Source organism: Syzygium oleosum, unplaced genomic scaffold (genome assembly GCF_021117445.2).
Source record: "Syzygium oleosum isolate NSW1041296 unplaced genomic scaffold, Sole_v2.1 Sole_v2.25, whole genome shotgun sequence".
NCBI lineage: Eukaryota > Viridiplantae > Streptophyta > Magnoliopsida > Myrtales > Myrtaceae > Syzygium > Syzygium oleosum.
In genome coordinates, this window is record NW_026607509.1 from 3080370 (window position 1) to 3093972 (window position 13603).

Sequence of the window (13603 nt, forward strand, 5' to 3'; positions counted from 1 at the left end):
TGCCTATCATTATATACTTCTAGTTTTTGGCCTAGTTCTATTTTAATATATCCTTGATATTCACATGAACTTTGACTAAGGTTCATGTATTCATCTCGAGAGTGTTATATGACATTATGGACTTAGAGTCTGCGATATATATCACATGAGTGAAATGATGAGGTGATATTTTATACCTACATCTAATGATTTACATTATCGTTACACCCTTATTAAAATTACAATTTAGAAAAGGTTTATTTAAAGAAATCAAAAATTGTATCAACGTGTGACTTGATATTTTGTGCTTGACAAAAAACTTTTCCTATTCATATGTGTGCCACCAATAGAAAGGTCAGATGATGACAATTCCACCCTTTTGCAGGGATCAAAAGGTTGTTTCGGTCTACTATGGAGGCGTTTTCTGTCTGAAAGTCACAAACAAATATAGACAACAACATAGTTTAATGAAACTATGCTATAATTTGAATGACAGTGAATTAGATTTATTGCACGCGAGAGCGAGAGAGAGAGAGAGAGAGAGAGAGAGAGAGAGAGAGAGAGCAGCAGTGACGAGATGTTATCATAAGTGCAGGATTGGAAGTCATTGGTTGGCCCGTTATATTGCAAAAAGCAACAATACAATGCCCGCAGTACTTATCTCTTCGTGACTAGAACTAGACAAACTTCAATTCTCGCATTTAAAGGGAGCAAATCCATTCAATTCGCCAAGCACCACAATCCGCGTGAGTTTAGCAGGCTCAACTTTTTAAACTAAGTAAACAAAATTCACTCATCACAAAAGAAGTAAAATCACAGGAATCGCTTTTATGACTTTTTCCAAAGTATATTCTTTTGCACATAACTCAATCCTGCACATAACTCAATCCTAAAAGCATCCGTTAATGTGATATTTATATAGGACATGTCATTTACTGATGATGTTTTGCATTAAACTATCCTAATTTTTCGGCTCGACTAATGTCTAGCTATACATGCTTACTACCATCTCATTCACGTGCGAATCGGATAGGGTTCCACCTATAGGGTGGCTCACATGGGAGCGGAGGAATTTCTACCATGGTGTCTTTGCACCGCAACAAAGGACACATATCCATCACATTTTTCGTAGGTTGAGGACCTCGAATTGCCTCAAAACTAGGTGGCGAAGGTGCGGGCTCGAAGGTGGAGGGGCCAAGGAGCCACAGTCGAGGGTAGGGGGAGCGAGGCAACAATGGAGACTGAGACAAGGAGGATACACAAAGATGGAGATGTGAATGGGGAACTAAGATCTGACCGGAGCAAGGGAGAATAGGGATGCCGATCGTGGTGGTGACGGAGGTAGGTAGTGGCAACGTGATGACAAGTGTGGAGGAGACGGCACGATCAGGCTCAGCAATGACATTTTGTCATGGCGTGAGGAGAGAGAAAACGAGAGGTTTTTTTCCTCAAGTGCGAGAGAAGGAGATCCCGTCGAAGTGCATATGTGTCACAATATAGGGGCGTGGAGCCACTACGAGGGGACAATGCGTGGGAGCAATAGGCTCTTAATTGTCATGATTCCCGATATGATATCAAGTGAGAGACACTATGACCAGAACACGATAAAACCGTTAGATCAAATGCCTTAGACCAAATGCTTTACCGAAGGATGTTGGGGATCTCACATGATTCATGTCTATTGTTATATGCCCCCAATATGCATATAATATATAGAATTAGTTTTCCCAATCTCAGATATATGCTCCAAATAAACAGCAACATTTAATTGATCAACTATTCCCCAATTTAAAAAAGATTAACATAGGTCTCTCGCGTCCTCGCACATCTCTCTCTCTCTCTCTCTCTCTCTCTCTCTCTCTCATCCTGTCGTCCTTTCATCATATCTAAAAAGTTAACCCCACCTCTCCCGCATAAAAACCCAAACGCTTCCCTCCATCTCTCTCGCCAAATTCATCATTTGAAAAGACACATCTCCTCTTACATCTTCTTCTTCTTCTTCTTCTTCTTCGTCTCCTCGAGACATGTCACTTAACCACCCCCTCTCTACTTCAGACAGCACCCCGAACACCCTCTGGTGGACTGCCCACCCCACCATGTTCCACCAGCACAACCTCCTCAACTTCAACCCCACCGACGACGACCCACAAGACGAAGGCTCGCCGCCGCCGGCGGAGCTGCCGTCGTCGTCGTCGGCGGAGAGGGAGCCGATGTTCGAGAAGCCGCTGACGCCGAGCGACGTGGGGAAGCTGAACAGGCTGGTGATACCCAAGCAGCACGCGGAGAGGCACTTCCCGCTGGTCGGCGAGGCGACGCAGCTGCTGAGCTTCGAGGACGAGTCCGGGAAGTGGTGGAGGTTCCGCTACTCCTACTGGAGCAGCAGCCAGAGCTACGTCCTCACCAAGGGCTGGAGCCGCTTCGTCAAGGACAAGCGCCTCGACGCCGGGGACGTCGTCCTCTTCCACCGCCACCGCGCCGACTCCGACCGGCTCTTCATCGGTTGGAGGCGGCGAGGGGAGCCGTCGCCCGGTGTGCCCACGGTGGCGGCGGAGACCGGTGGCGGTGGCGGTGGCGGGGGGTGCTATGCCGTGCGGCGTCCTTATCCTGGGCACGATGATGGGCCGTCCCAACCTGGCTCCTATACTCATAATCAAGCGGGTAATTGGTTGATTTTTTTTTTGTTCACGTTATATTTTTGTCTCTCTTTGAAAAGAACTAAAATAAAAGATAAAGGCTAGAATTTACCATATAGTAGTTTGTTTTCTGATTAGGTTTATTATTGCATTTATGGTGAATGTTGATGGCACTTCAGTTCCCTAGAAGGAAACGCAACTGTACGAAATCAGATTTTGTTTGCACATTTCCTCTACTGTATATAGTAAATGGGCAATAAATTCAAAAAAAAAAAAAAGAGCATGACTTTCTTTCTTCTGTATTTTTTTTCAACCAGGCTGTAGAGATGAATATAGGAAAAATTTTGGACTATTTTTAGCTAGAGATTATAAGGATGTATTTGACACATGAACTTACCACACGGTTAGTACTCACGATTACACGGGTTTTGTGGCTCCGATACCAGGAGGCGCACCCACGGCGGCGGGGAACAACCCGAGGAGGGTGAGGCTGTTCGGCGTGAACTTGGAGTGCCAACTCGACGGCGACGAGGAGTCCGAGCCACCGCCGGGCTCGAGCCACGGTCCGACCCACCACGACCTCTCCTCTAATTCATCAAACTCTGCCCCGTCACATGGTACGCCTAACTGTTATCTCTTATTTTTTATTCTTATCTTCTGACAAATTATAAGTATGTTCATAAAGCGGCAAGTCTCTTGTTACTATTATATGGATTATCTAGTGAGGTCCCCTCTAATCAGACACAACGCACGGATAATATATTATAAAGGGCATTTAATGAGAGTTCCTCCACATGGGGGCAAAGATCAAATTGGTTTCCTAACCTTGGAAAAGTCAAAATTCAAATTGGTTTCCTATACCTTGGAAAGGTTCTACATTTAGGGTGTCAAATATCATCCAGGAGTTACTTTTTTTTTAAAATTATTTAAGGAGTAATTAGTGGTATGATTTCCCATGCTAATCGATAATAATTTCCGACCAAAACATTTCGTCCATGCGATATCCCATAGGGATGTTAAAAGAGTGATCAGATCACATTACCATGTACGGTGCTTTTAAAGTGTTTCGATGTCTGCTGCTCTAGAAAGTAAAGTAATTGTGGGTATTTTGGCATGCATATGAATCAAATAGGTGTCTGTGTCTCTGGGTTTAATTCGTGTGAGTGGTGTGATTTGCTAACTACTTGAAGGGTTATCTGAAAAAATGCCATTTTTTCATTTGAGAACAGTTCCCTTTTGATTCTTGGCTTGCTGTTTCGTTGGTGCAATTCTAGAGGAGAACTGTAGACATCACAAATTGCATTCATCTGTACTCCTTGAATATCTTAAAACTGAGAATGCAAGATCTGCTCCTATGATAGTAATAATTGGTCACTGTTCTCATCGGATACGGACCTTCTAATCAATGATTTATTGCGCTATCATGTTTCGTTTGGTTCATGGAAAAGGGACATGTGATAGAATAAAATCCGCCCCTGAAATTGACTGACAGTAACACGTACCCCCCAAAGAAGAAAATGCGGAGAGGGCACTGATTCCTACAACAACGTTGTGCGGTTTTTGTTTTTGGTGTCTATTCCAACAGGGCTTCACTTTATCTGAGGAAGATCGTGTCAACCACAAGAGAGATCGCCGAGGATAAGATCTGTGGACGTGACTTCTCTTTCTTTCTTTTTTATCCTTTTTCTTTATTAAATTGACTGGCCGAGCCCAACTTGGAGTGATCATTGGAAATATTCACCATTGACAAGAAAGGGTCAAACAAACAAACAAACAAGAAAAAAAAGAGAGAGGAGAAAAATCCCAGATTTTCAGGCGATCCTAGAGCTCACGGCAAAGGGAAATCATATTGATCAAGGAAGGGCAAGAAACAAAGAGAGACTGTAGATGGGAACATGAAGCGAGAGAGAGAGAGAGAGAGAGAGAGAGAGAGAGAGAAGGTGGGAAAAGGACCCCACAAGGGAAGAAAAAGAAGAAGAAAAGCAAGAGATCATCTCTTCAGCAATGTCAAATGGTTGAAATCAGGGGTCCATTTGCTGCTTGAGATTCTATATATCTCCTTGATTTCTTTCTTTTCTTTGATCCACGTAATGAATTATTGAAATGGGATTTGTTCGAGTACTAGCAAAACACAACAAAAAAAAAAGGGAAGAAAGAAAAAGGGAAAGGGACGGTGCTGGTGGGTGGAGCTGAAGAGAACATTGATGGTGATAGCAGGTCTCTCTCTTCTGTACATACATCTATTGAAAGTGACCAATAATTTAATCTTCTCATGTGTTTTTTATGATTCGCATGGCCTGGATTTGTATTTGAGTATGACCCAACATCAAGCGATGTGAATAGAACTTGATCGGTACTTTAAAAAAGTGGTCCTTGGTATAACATTGAGAGCCAAAAAGGATCAAGCAATCTCAGAAGATAACAAGAGGTCACCCGAAGCTTGATGGGTATGGGACAGCCCTTTTATTTGACCAACTCGCATCTTCCCTATCTTCTTATTGGGCATTATCTGGATTTAAAGTACTATACGATTGGTTTTCGATCGACGCCAATGATTAGCACGCTTAGTTTATCATACTCAAGCTTCTGAACTTCCATGCGCAAGTCAACATCCAGTGCCAATTCCGGACGTTTCTTCAACTCCACTTTTAAGCCGCACCTTCTTTCATTGCCGTTAGCGAAGCTCTAAACAAATGGACCCAAGGAAATATAATTTCTACTTCTATTGCCCATACATGGTGAGCTAGGGAATGGCGATAGGGCAGTCCCGAATTATGTGTGACCAATCATAAGGCACTGAATCCGGTAGAACGGAGAGGAGGATGGCTGCTCAAGCCAAGACAACACTTACGTCACCGTAGGATCGATATAGCTAAAAGCGAGAATCCCTATGTCCTTCGTGGCGAAGAGTTGCGAATATATCTAAAACTCAATTAGGCCTGGAGGTCCCAATGCGACAAACCTCGTGCATCTTATAGCCCAAGTATATTTTCCCTCCTAGGCAGCAATCCATTCTAATCCTCATGAAATATGAATGAATCCCACAACAGATTACGAGCGAATGATGATTCGGTTCAAAAGCTTCTTGCTGAATAAACATCTAGCTCAAAAGTTCCCTTCGGAAGTGGATCGATCCCATGATCCATATCAAGTTCAGATGCGATATTCGACCTCATTTGAATCTTCAGTGCTTCATAAAATTGAATATCGCGGATTCAAACAGCTCGCAAATAGCAAAACAAGGAATATAACAAGTAGGAAACAGGATATTAAGGCACTCAGCGCCTAAACTCTGTAATATATCATTCATACAACAACCATTCATACATCAATTGTAATCATATTTGTGTGAATCTCTTAGGAATATCATGAGCTGCGATGGTCCCACAAAGATTAGGACAAGAGAAGGAAACCCATTGACCCGAGCAAATCGATCTACCTCAACTTCGCAGTGGCCTGAAGGCAAGTGGAAGGGGGTCCCCTCTAACATGCTAAATTGCTGATGGTTAATAATTCGTTTTGAGGTGATGGCAAATCAATCGGATTCGGAGTCTCCTCTGGCCATATTATTGGCCAGAGTAACACATTCAATCATGGCATGCCTGAGAACAGTCGCATTTCAAGGAAAAACATGTGCTCCATTTTCCTTCTTGTCAGGCCTTTTTCTTCCCTATTCAGCTCTCAAAGTCAACCTCATCGCCCGCGCTCCAACCGACTCATGGAAGAATGGGACACCCCTTTCTGAATTAGATCTCCTGGAGAAGAAGTGAAATGTACCAGAATGATGTGAACACAGTATTCCCCATCATGTCTTTTGAGACTGAGAGTCATGAGATATCTCCAGAATTTAGCAAATATTAGACAGAACTTCATTGGATAAATTTATCTTAACTCTCAGGTCTCTGAAATATATCTTACTTGGATTAAAAAAACTCATGTAATTGTTCATATTCTGGGAAAGTGATCCCTTTATTCATCATGTCCGAGGGTACATGCTCTAGAGAAGGAACAGGAGTCAGCTTCTCTTTTTAGGGGAACCATTTGAGGGTATGGGTCCTGAAACTTCATTCGGTCAACAATATTGTCCAGTCATTTTCAAAGAGTGCCAATTAATATACCCGAATCTTAGAAAAAGAAAAAGGCTTCCCAGTCTTGTCTAGGTAGTTCCATTTTGAACAATATAGCTAGACAGACGATTCGGTGGAAATGGGCATGATTCCGCTGAAGGACGAACATCGTTCCCCACAAGAAAGCAGGCAACAAGGAACTATCAAAATTTAACAAACACTTGATATCTAGCAAACAGAAGATCCTCAACTCCTGAGCACAAAACCAAAACACAAACAACGGAGCCAGACCAGCTTGCGAAATGTATCTCATTCGGCCTGTTTTTCATTCTTTAAGTCCAAAGCTAATTCACGATGTGCAAAGGTAGCACCACCAATTCAAAACTCTCTTTATCCATGCAGAAAGGCATGGCCCAACCCAATGGTGAGGCAAAGGAAATAGAACAAAAGATAGACCAAAGAGGATGCTTATGAAAGAGGAAGGACAACCAGAAATGCTGGACAAGTAATCACTCAATTTGCTTCTTTCCATTAGCATTGAAAGATTGGATGATTCCACAGGACCTCAGAGTGCTTTCAAAATAACTACTGCCTTTTCCTCGATGTACAAATAAATAATCAGATAAGACCTCAGTGGTACTTTTGAGCTGTGGGCATTCATCGGGCATTAGAAGCACTCAATTTGACCAAAAATCATGGAGGAAAGCATCACCATTGTCTAACTAAAAAACTTTAATTGCATTCTTCTAGATTTCTCCGGGAAAGAAGAAGCATGACAGTAGAGAGGAATATACAAGACTTGACACATTAAAGGCTCAGCCTAGCAAACTGTTAACAAAAGTACAAGCAACCATAATAAGCGATTATTTCCAAGTAATATTTTCTACCCTGGATGGTTAAGCTACAGTTAACATCATCATGAGGAAAACATAGGCAAGTGATTTGTCACAAAGGTGTTCGGAAAGAACTTGATCTTTGGAAGGACACACCTCGCAAGATCAATCAATTCATCTTTTCAGGTGCATCACCCATCTTCTGAGATGTAGTATCTCCTTTCTTTTCCATCACCTGTTGGACACCTTCTTGATATCCTTCTATAAAGCTTTTAAGAGCATCCCTATATGCAGAAGCTCTCATCATGTACACCCGCTGCAAAGCAGGCCTTAATGTTTCCATTCCCCCTCTTGCAGCCAGAGCTATCAAATTTGTTCAGTACAAGAAAAACAGACTTAATATAGAAATCTTTTTATGCAACTTCTGTCATAAATGCAGCCTCAATTTAGATGTCAAACTTCAGCATCCTTTTGTCACTCCTATTGACTGCTTTTCTCATTCATTCTTTGAATCCAGTTCACAAGCAATCAACAGTATGAGCATACAGGTAACAGGTAACAGAAAACAGGACAAAACGACAGAACATTTTGTTGATAGGCAAAACAGTTAGTCACGTAATGTCGATTTTAACAGCTAAGCTAACCCTTCGACAACCTAGAAATAAGGTGAAGTTGTGAGGGAAGGGTCATATGATTCAAGGCAATGGACTCAGTAGTAATGTTAGCTTCGCTAACAGAGGAGCCTCTTCAAGGACACTGAAACTTTTGATGGCTTGATGGGGAAGTTAGAGTAAGTATTTCACAAGAGCAGATCTGAAGAAAGTAGCAGGAGTGAGGCATGCAATTTCAGGCCATAGGATAGTCATGCTCTACATGGCACGTGGTTTCAGGCCCTACGATAGTGACGCCCTGCATATAGATGCAAAGGGCCCCATATGGTTCCCCATCCTTATCGAGTTGTTTGATTTTTTGTTTCAGAGTGAGGGAAGGAAAAGGGGAGGAGGGGGGGAGTGGTAATAGGAAACGTGATGCAGATTGATTTTATTGGGGGTGAGACATTTAAAATCCTTTCAAAAACATGGGAAAATAAAAACTTTCTTATCTCCTATGATTCCTAGCAAATCCAGCCCATTATCTGTGGAAATGGTGCTTCTGCAAGCTTTACAAATTGATACCTCAAGGCTTTCTTCCAACCACTGCCAGATATCGTTCAACATTTTTCGTTGATTAGAAGAGGCATATGTAGACATTTCGTGCATCTTACAGATCAATAAAGTACTGACTAAATGTTTGAGAGGATGATAAGTGAGAAGAAAGTTCGGTACTACTTAATCTTCTACTACAAATCCATAAATGCAGAGAGTCAAATTGCTTCAGAATCTTCTGTTATGTCTAAACTTCCAATACAGCCATACTCTCACAGCAGAGCCAAGTCGCAATACAAAATCTACCAGGAAAACATATCTAAGGCACACATGGTAATGTCCATCACCATGATGAAGAAGCAGACTTCCTACAGGATCTTTATATAATATAACTCGAACCCATGCATTATGCATAGGAAAGGATATGGCACATCTGTTAATTTTAAGATGACAATACATGTTGGACAAATTGCATCTCCAGCGCCAAAAAGCAATTGACTGGAATATCAGAGGTTCCTTTTTGTCCTGTCAGGTGCAGGTGGGGGTTAAGTGAGGGTAGTTATTTACAAAAGCGTTGCTCATGAAGCCAAATACCATTGAAGATGCAGTACTACTCCCAAATCCCCGTATAAAGATATATATGACTGCAGGCCACTCGGGCACCTCTAAGGCTCAAACATTGATCTGCCATTATAATATCACTGCCATGTAAAATGTCGCAACCATGTCAAGTGACTAAGCAAGTAATACGATGCCAAAATTTCCAATTTCATAGGAAACAAGTTGGATACTTTAAGACAAGTTCCAAATTCAAGGCAAAGCAGAAGGAAATCTTAAAGAAGAAACTCTTGCACCAACAAACTTCTACTTTTAATGACTAGTAAATTAATTTGTAAGCTATTTGATTGAAGGGAGTCTACCAGCCAAGCTTTTGTAGATCAGTAGATCGAAGCGGCTTTTTAAAGGCTAGAAGGGATATTTGATTGGATCAAAGTTAGTGCGCCATAATATAAGTCTGCAGCTTATTCCTAATGATCTAATCGGGATGGGGCAGGCAGCCCAATACATGAAGAGAAAACTGAGTAGGGGGAGTTCCTCGATGCTAAGGTGTCAAGGCGGTCGAAGAAAAGCAGAGGTCCAAGCAACCAATGCTTTGATTGTGGCTTATGTTGGGAGTGACCAGAATGCTAATTTCTATAACAAAAGCCAATTGACAAAAACCACTTATGCCTGACCATTCACCTGGAAACAATCTAGATCAAAAGGCATTCCTAAACTCAATAGGTGCTCATTTAGCGAGTTGATTGTGAATAGAGAGTACTTGCAATTGGACAATCTGAGACGATAACCTCTTCAGCCAAGCCAAAGAAGGCATCGGCTCATATCAACCTGTCCTAAAACAGAACGAGCCAGAAAGATCAGCATGCAAATCTCAACTTTTCTTGAGACCGTATTGGCACAAGATCCATTTCTGACATCAAATCATCGTTATAGTGGCCTACAACGTGTTCATGAAGCTTGTTTTCAACACTTTTTTATTTTATCTTTTCCTGGTTCAGAAGACTTGTCTCTGTTATGAACTTTACCATGTGGACAACTAGTCCTGTGCAAGAACAAAATCTGACAGTGAGGTTTTCTGAACTACAACCCCAACTTTCCCCGGCATGAGTAGGCTAATAGAACAACGGTGAGCTCAGGTAACATGCTTGATTTGAATCTCAAATACTTGTAATTATTCATGCTGGTCTTCAGAATCACATGCTACCTCTTCAGACAATTCCTAGTTGAGTTAATTGAAAATAAAGATTACATATCTTTATTTTCCCTGAATCCAACCAGCTGAACGAAGGATAAAACACCATTCTCATGCTCAGCATCAAAAAAATCACAGATACAAGAACAGTGCATTACAAGGAATGAGAGACTGACACATGGAATGAGCACACATTCGGGATGAGATTTACCTCTGTAGGACATTTAACTGTTGAATGATAATATCACAGCAATCATCTCAGAACGATGCTAGCTTATAGAACTGTTTTAAGTCCCCAAGAATTAAATTCAGAAAGAAGGCACTTACCGAGATCCTCTAAAGTCGAAGGTTCTTTCTCTTTAGCCACTTTTTTGGCTCCGCTGGGCTTGTCTTCACTGTCTTGACTATCTTCATCTTTCTTGTAATCATTCGGTCGTAGCTCAGGACCAATATCGCGTACCCAGCTTGCAGCGTAAAGCCTAGATGCCTCCTTTAACACCTGAAGACAACAAGTAATTGACTCAGATAGATTGTCACGACCCAAATTTCCATTCTCCAAATTGAGTAGTGACACAGCCATCGACCATGAGATTTTACTCTCAAAGCTAATGAAGCCAATTGAAGAACCTTGAATAAATTGTTCAAATGTGTTGTACATAATTGCGGAGCAACTAATACTTCAAATGTTCCAACAGTATTACGAATTATTACATTGCTACTAAGTCCAAACACAATCTTTTCGTTCATTAAATATAAATTCTGACATTATCCAAATAATGTTCTAAAATTTTATCTAGCTTCTAAATAGTAAAAGAGATTCACTCTTTATCTTGTCTCCAAAGTCCTTGATTTTATCTTCTAATCTTCTTTGGAATCCAAAAGTTTGGGAGATAAGTGAGCATGAACCCGCAGTCAGCAATTACTCACCTCCTTACTGTGGGATTGAGCATGCTCAAAATAATTTACTAGAAGTTTTTATAACTAACTAAATAAAAAATCACATTAGATTCTTGTCGTAAGATAATAAGCACAATTCATAAATAGCAGTGAAATACAAAACAAATATTCTATACAGCACAATGCAAAGATTCAAAAGTTTCTGAAAATTAAAATCTTTTTTGCTCTTAGTTCTACAGCCACATTTTGCTCTGTGACAGGTCCAAGTAAATTCGATCCATATTAATCAGTGGCTCAGCTCTGATATTTTGAATGAATGAATACATAGCCCCATTTTAGGTGTCTGAAGTTCTTATTGTAGTAACTAAGAGCGTTGGATATCAAAACAATCAGATCAAATATCTCCAGTTCTTATGCCAGAATTGTATTTCGAAGAAGATAGATGGCTACAAAATCAAAGATTATTTTTCAAATCGTTTCCATACCTGATCCATTTTTCTAAATTATCGTCAACACGAAGAAAAAATAAACATAGAAGTCAGTAAGCAATCACTTACCTTCTCAAACTGCAAATAAGTCAATCCTTAAGATCCTTGGAAATCACTTAATTTCAATATTTACAATGATCTTCTGCTTGCTAAGCAACCTCGATTTCACTTTATACATTTTCTCTCTAAATGTCTAATTTTTCGAATGAATGTCTCGTCTCCTTCCTCTCATCTGTATAGATTTTGAAGACTCGTATCCTTTCTCCCAATCATTGTTGTATTGAATAACAAATATAGGCTCTTAATGTAACTCAATTATGCTAGCTTTATTGAACTCATCTGAACTCTAAAGTACTTAGAAAAGATGTGCATATTTATGCTTCTAGCAATTCATGCAACTTCTGTTTCTTCTATCACACCTTGTTAACTCTCAAAAATAGATGATCCCTTATAGAATTCCTACCCATTCGTTTCTTCAATAATAATTGCTTCAGTTATGTCTCTTTCTACTTCCTTTCATTTTGCTTTCTAACTCTAACCACCTAGATAGCGGTAGAGACATTTCGGTCAATACTTCCTAATCCATTGTTTTAATCTACAACACTAAACATACTTTCAGTAGTTTTACACTAATTCTGCACGTATGCCACTCTCTCTCACACTAGAAATCCAAAAATAAAAGGACTTTCTGAGTGGTCACGCCCAACAATGCAGCCTATAACCATGGCAAAGGAAATCAACTAATATTCTGTACCGATCGCTTGACCAACAAAGGGTGGCTTCCAGCATAAGTGCGACGAACGGCCTTAAGAGTCAAATTAACAAACGGGTGACGTGCAAAAGTCGAGGTAACAATTCACCTCACCGTTTCCGACGATACCCAACAATCAAAAACGTTACTTTATCGCATGTTATAGGTAATTCGCCAAGAATCAACTGAGAGAGAGAGAGAGAGAGAGGGGTGATTACGAGAAATCGCTCGTGCCAGGTGAGCTTGCGACGCTTCTTGATGTGAGGAGGGTCGGGCAACGAAGAGGGGAAGGCGATCTCCTTCAAGTCGTGGCGGACGTAGTCGGACAGCTTCCTGCAGACCACCCTCCACTTCATCTCTCAACTGTCGAGCGCGAGCGTGAGCCAGTCCCCCGACTTTGTTGCTCATCCACCGCGTTTCCACTCTCCTTCTACCTGAACTCTTCCAATGTAGTCCCCTCCTATATCCAATATATGTATATCCCTCGAATCAACTGAGAGAGAGAGAGAGAGAGAGAAAGAGAGAGGCTGTCACACTCTCGCAGTGGCCCTCTCCTCGTCTCCGAGCGAAGCTCGTGGCGGGCCTGGTGGCGGCACGACCGCCGTCGTCGAAGCTCGTGGACTAGAGGCGGTGTTGCCGGCGACGCGCGAGAGAGAGAGAGAGAGAGACTCGGGAGCGGATTGCGCCGGAGCTCGTGGAGGGTCGCCACCCGCGAGTGGCCGCGCCGTCGCAGGGAGCCGCGCCGTCTGCGATGGATCTCCGACAGCCTGAAGCAGACCGGTTCAACCCGAATTAAATATTTAATGGTGATCGATAACTATTCTATTTTTTTTGTTTATTCTGTTTTCAGAAACAGATTTTTTTTTTTTATTTCTCGAACAAATTTTTAGTCCAGAAATAGATTTGCAACAGAAATGAGAAGTAAAAGTTTTTAAGTTTTCTATTTTTGAAAAAATAAAGGAAAAATAAAAATACTCTTTCTCATTGCTCGCCTCCGCCTCTCGCCATTGGCCAATAGTCGTCACCCCCACCGTCCGCCTACCGACCGCTGCCACCC

General features: G+C 41.5%; 2 protein-coding genes and 1 long non-coding RNA gene across 4 annotated transcripts; 1 reads left to right on the top strand and 2 right to left on the bottom strand.

Moving 5' to 3' along the window:
* Nucleotides 1-2003: 2003 nt before the first annotated feature.
* LOC115671498 (B3 domain-containing protein At2g36080-like) lies at nt 2004-4897 on the top strand. The gene is made up of 3 exons (XM_030593085.2): nt 2004-2637; nt 3059-3229; nt 4198-4897. Exons 1-3 carry the CDS (start codon nt 2004-2006, stop codon nt 4212-4214), a joined length of 822 nt encoding a protein of 273 aa, XP_030448945.1. The 3' UTR covers nt 4215-4897.
* On the bottom strand, nt 2481-3165 carry LOC130134916 (uncharacterized). The gene is made up of 3 exons (XR_008814441.1): nt 3028-3165; nt 2725-2795; nt 2481-2617 (listed from the first exon to the last, which is right to left on the bottom strand). It is a non-coding gene; the product is annotated as an uncharacterized LOC130134916 (long non-coding RNA).
* Nucleotides 4898-5877: 980 nt separating the features above from the next.
* Nucleotides 5878-13340, bottom strand: LOC115671500 (uncharacterized). Of its 2 annotated transcripts, XM_056302872.1 has the most exons (4): nt 12765-13340; nt 10738-10909; nt 7669-7875; nt 5878-6367 (listed from the first exon to the last, which is right to left on the bottom strand). In XM_056302872.1, exons 1-3 carry the CDS (start codon nt 12900-12902, stop codon nt 7682-7684), a joined length of 504 nt encoding a protein of 167 aa, XP_056158847.1. In that variant the 5' UTR covers nt 12903-13340; the 3' UTR covers nt 5878-6367; nt 7669-7681. The 2 variants fall into 2 exon arrangements, with proteins under 2 accessions (XP_056158847.1, XP_030448947.1); XM_030593087.2 differs by lacking the exon at nt 5878-6367 and having other exon boundaries at nt 7394-7875.
* Nucleotides 13341-13603: the final 263 nt, after the last annotated feature.

What these genes read in the sequence shown, in the direction of transcription:
- LOC115671498 (XM_030593085.2), top strand. Translation starts at nt 2,004, where the DNA reads ATGTCACTTAACCACCCCCTCTCTACTTCAGACAGCACCCCGAACACC. An exon ending in CTATACTCATAATCAAGCGG is followed by an intron (nt 2,638 to 3,058) that starts GTAATTGGTTGA and finishes CTCCGATACCAG; the next exon opens with GAGGCGCACCCACGGCGGCG.
- LOC115671500 (XM_056302872.1), bottom strand. Translation starts at nt 12,902, where the DNA reads ATGAAGTGGAGGGTGGTCTGCAGGAAGCTGTCCGACTACGTCCGCCAC. An exon ending in CCTGGCACGAGCGATTTCTC is followed by an intron (nt 10,910 to 12,764) that starts GTAATCACCCCT and finishes TGTTGTCTTCAG; the next exon opens with GTGTTAAAGGAGGCATCTAG. An exon ending in TTCGACTTTAGAGGATCTCG is followed by an intron (nt 7,876 to 10,737) that starts GTAAGTGCCTTC and finishes CAAATTTGATAG; the next exon opens with CTCTGGCTGCAAGAGGGGGA.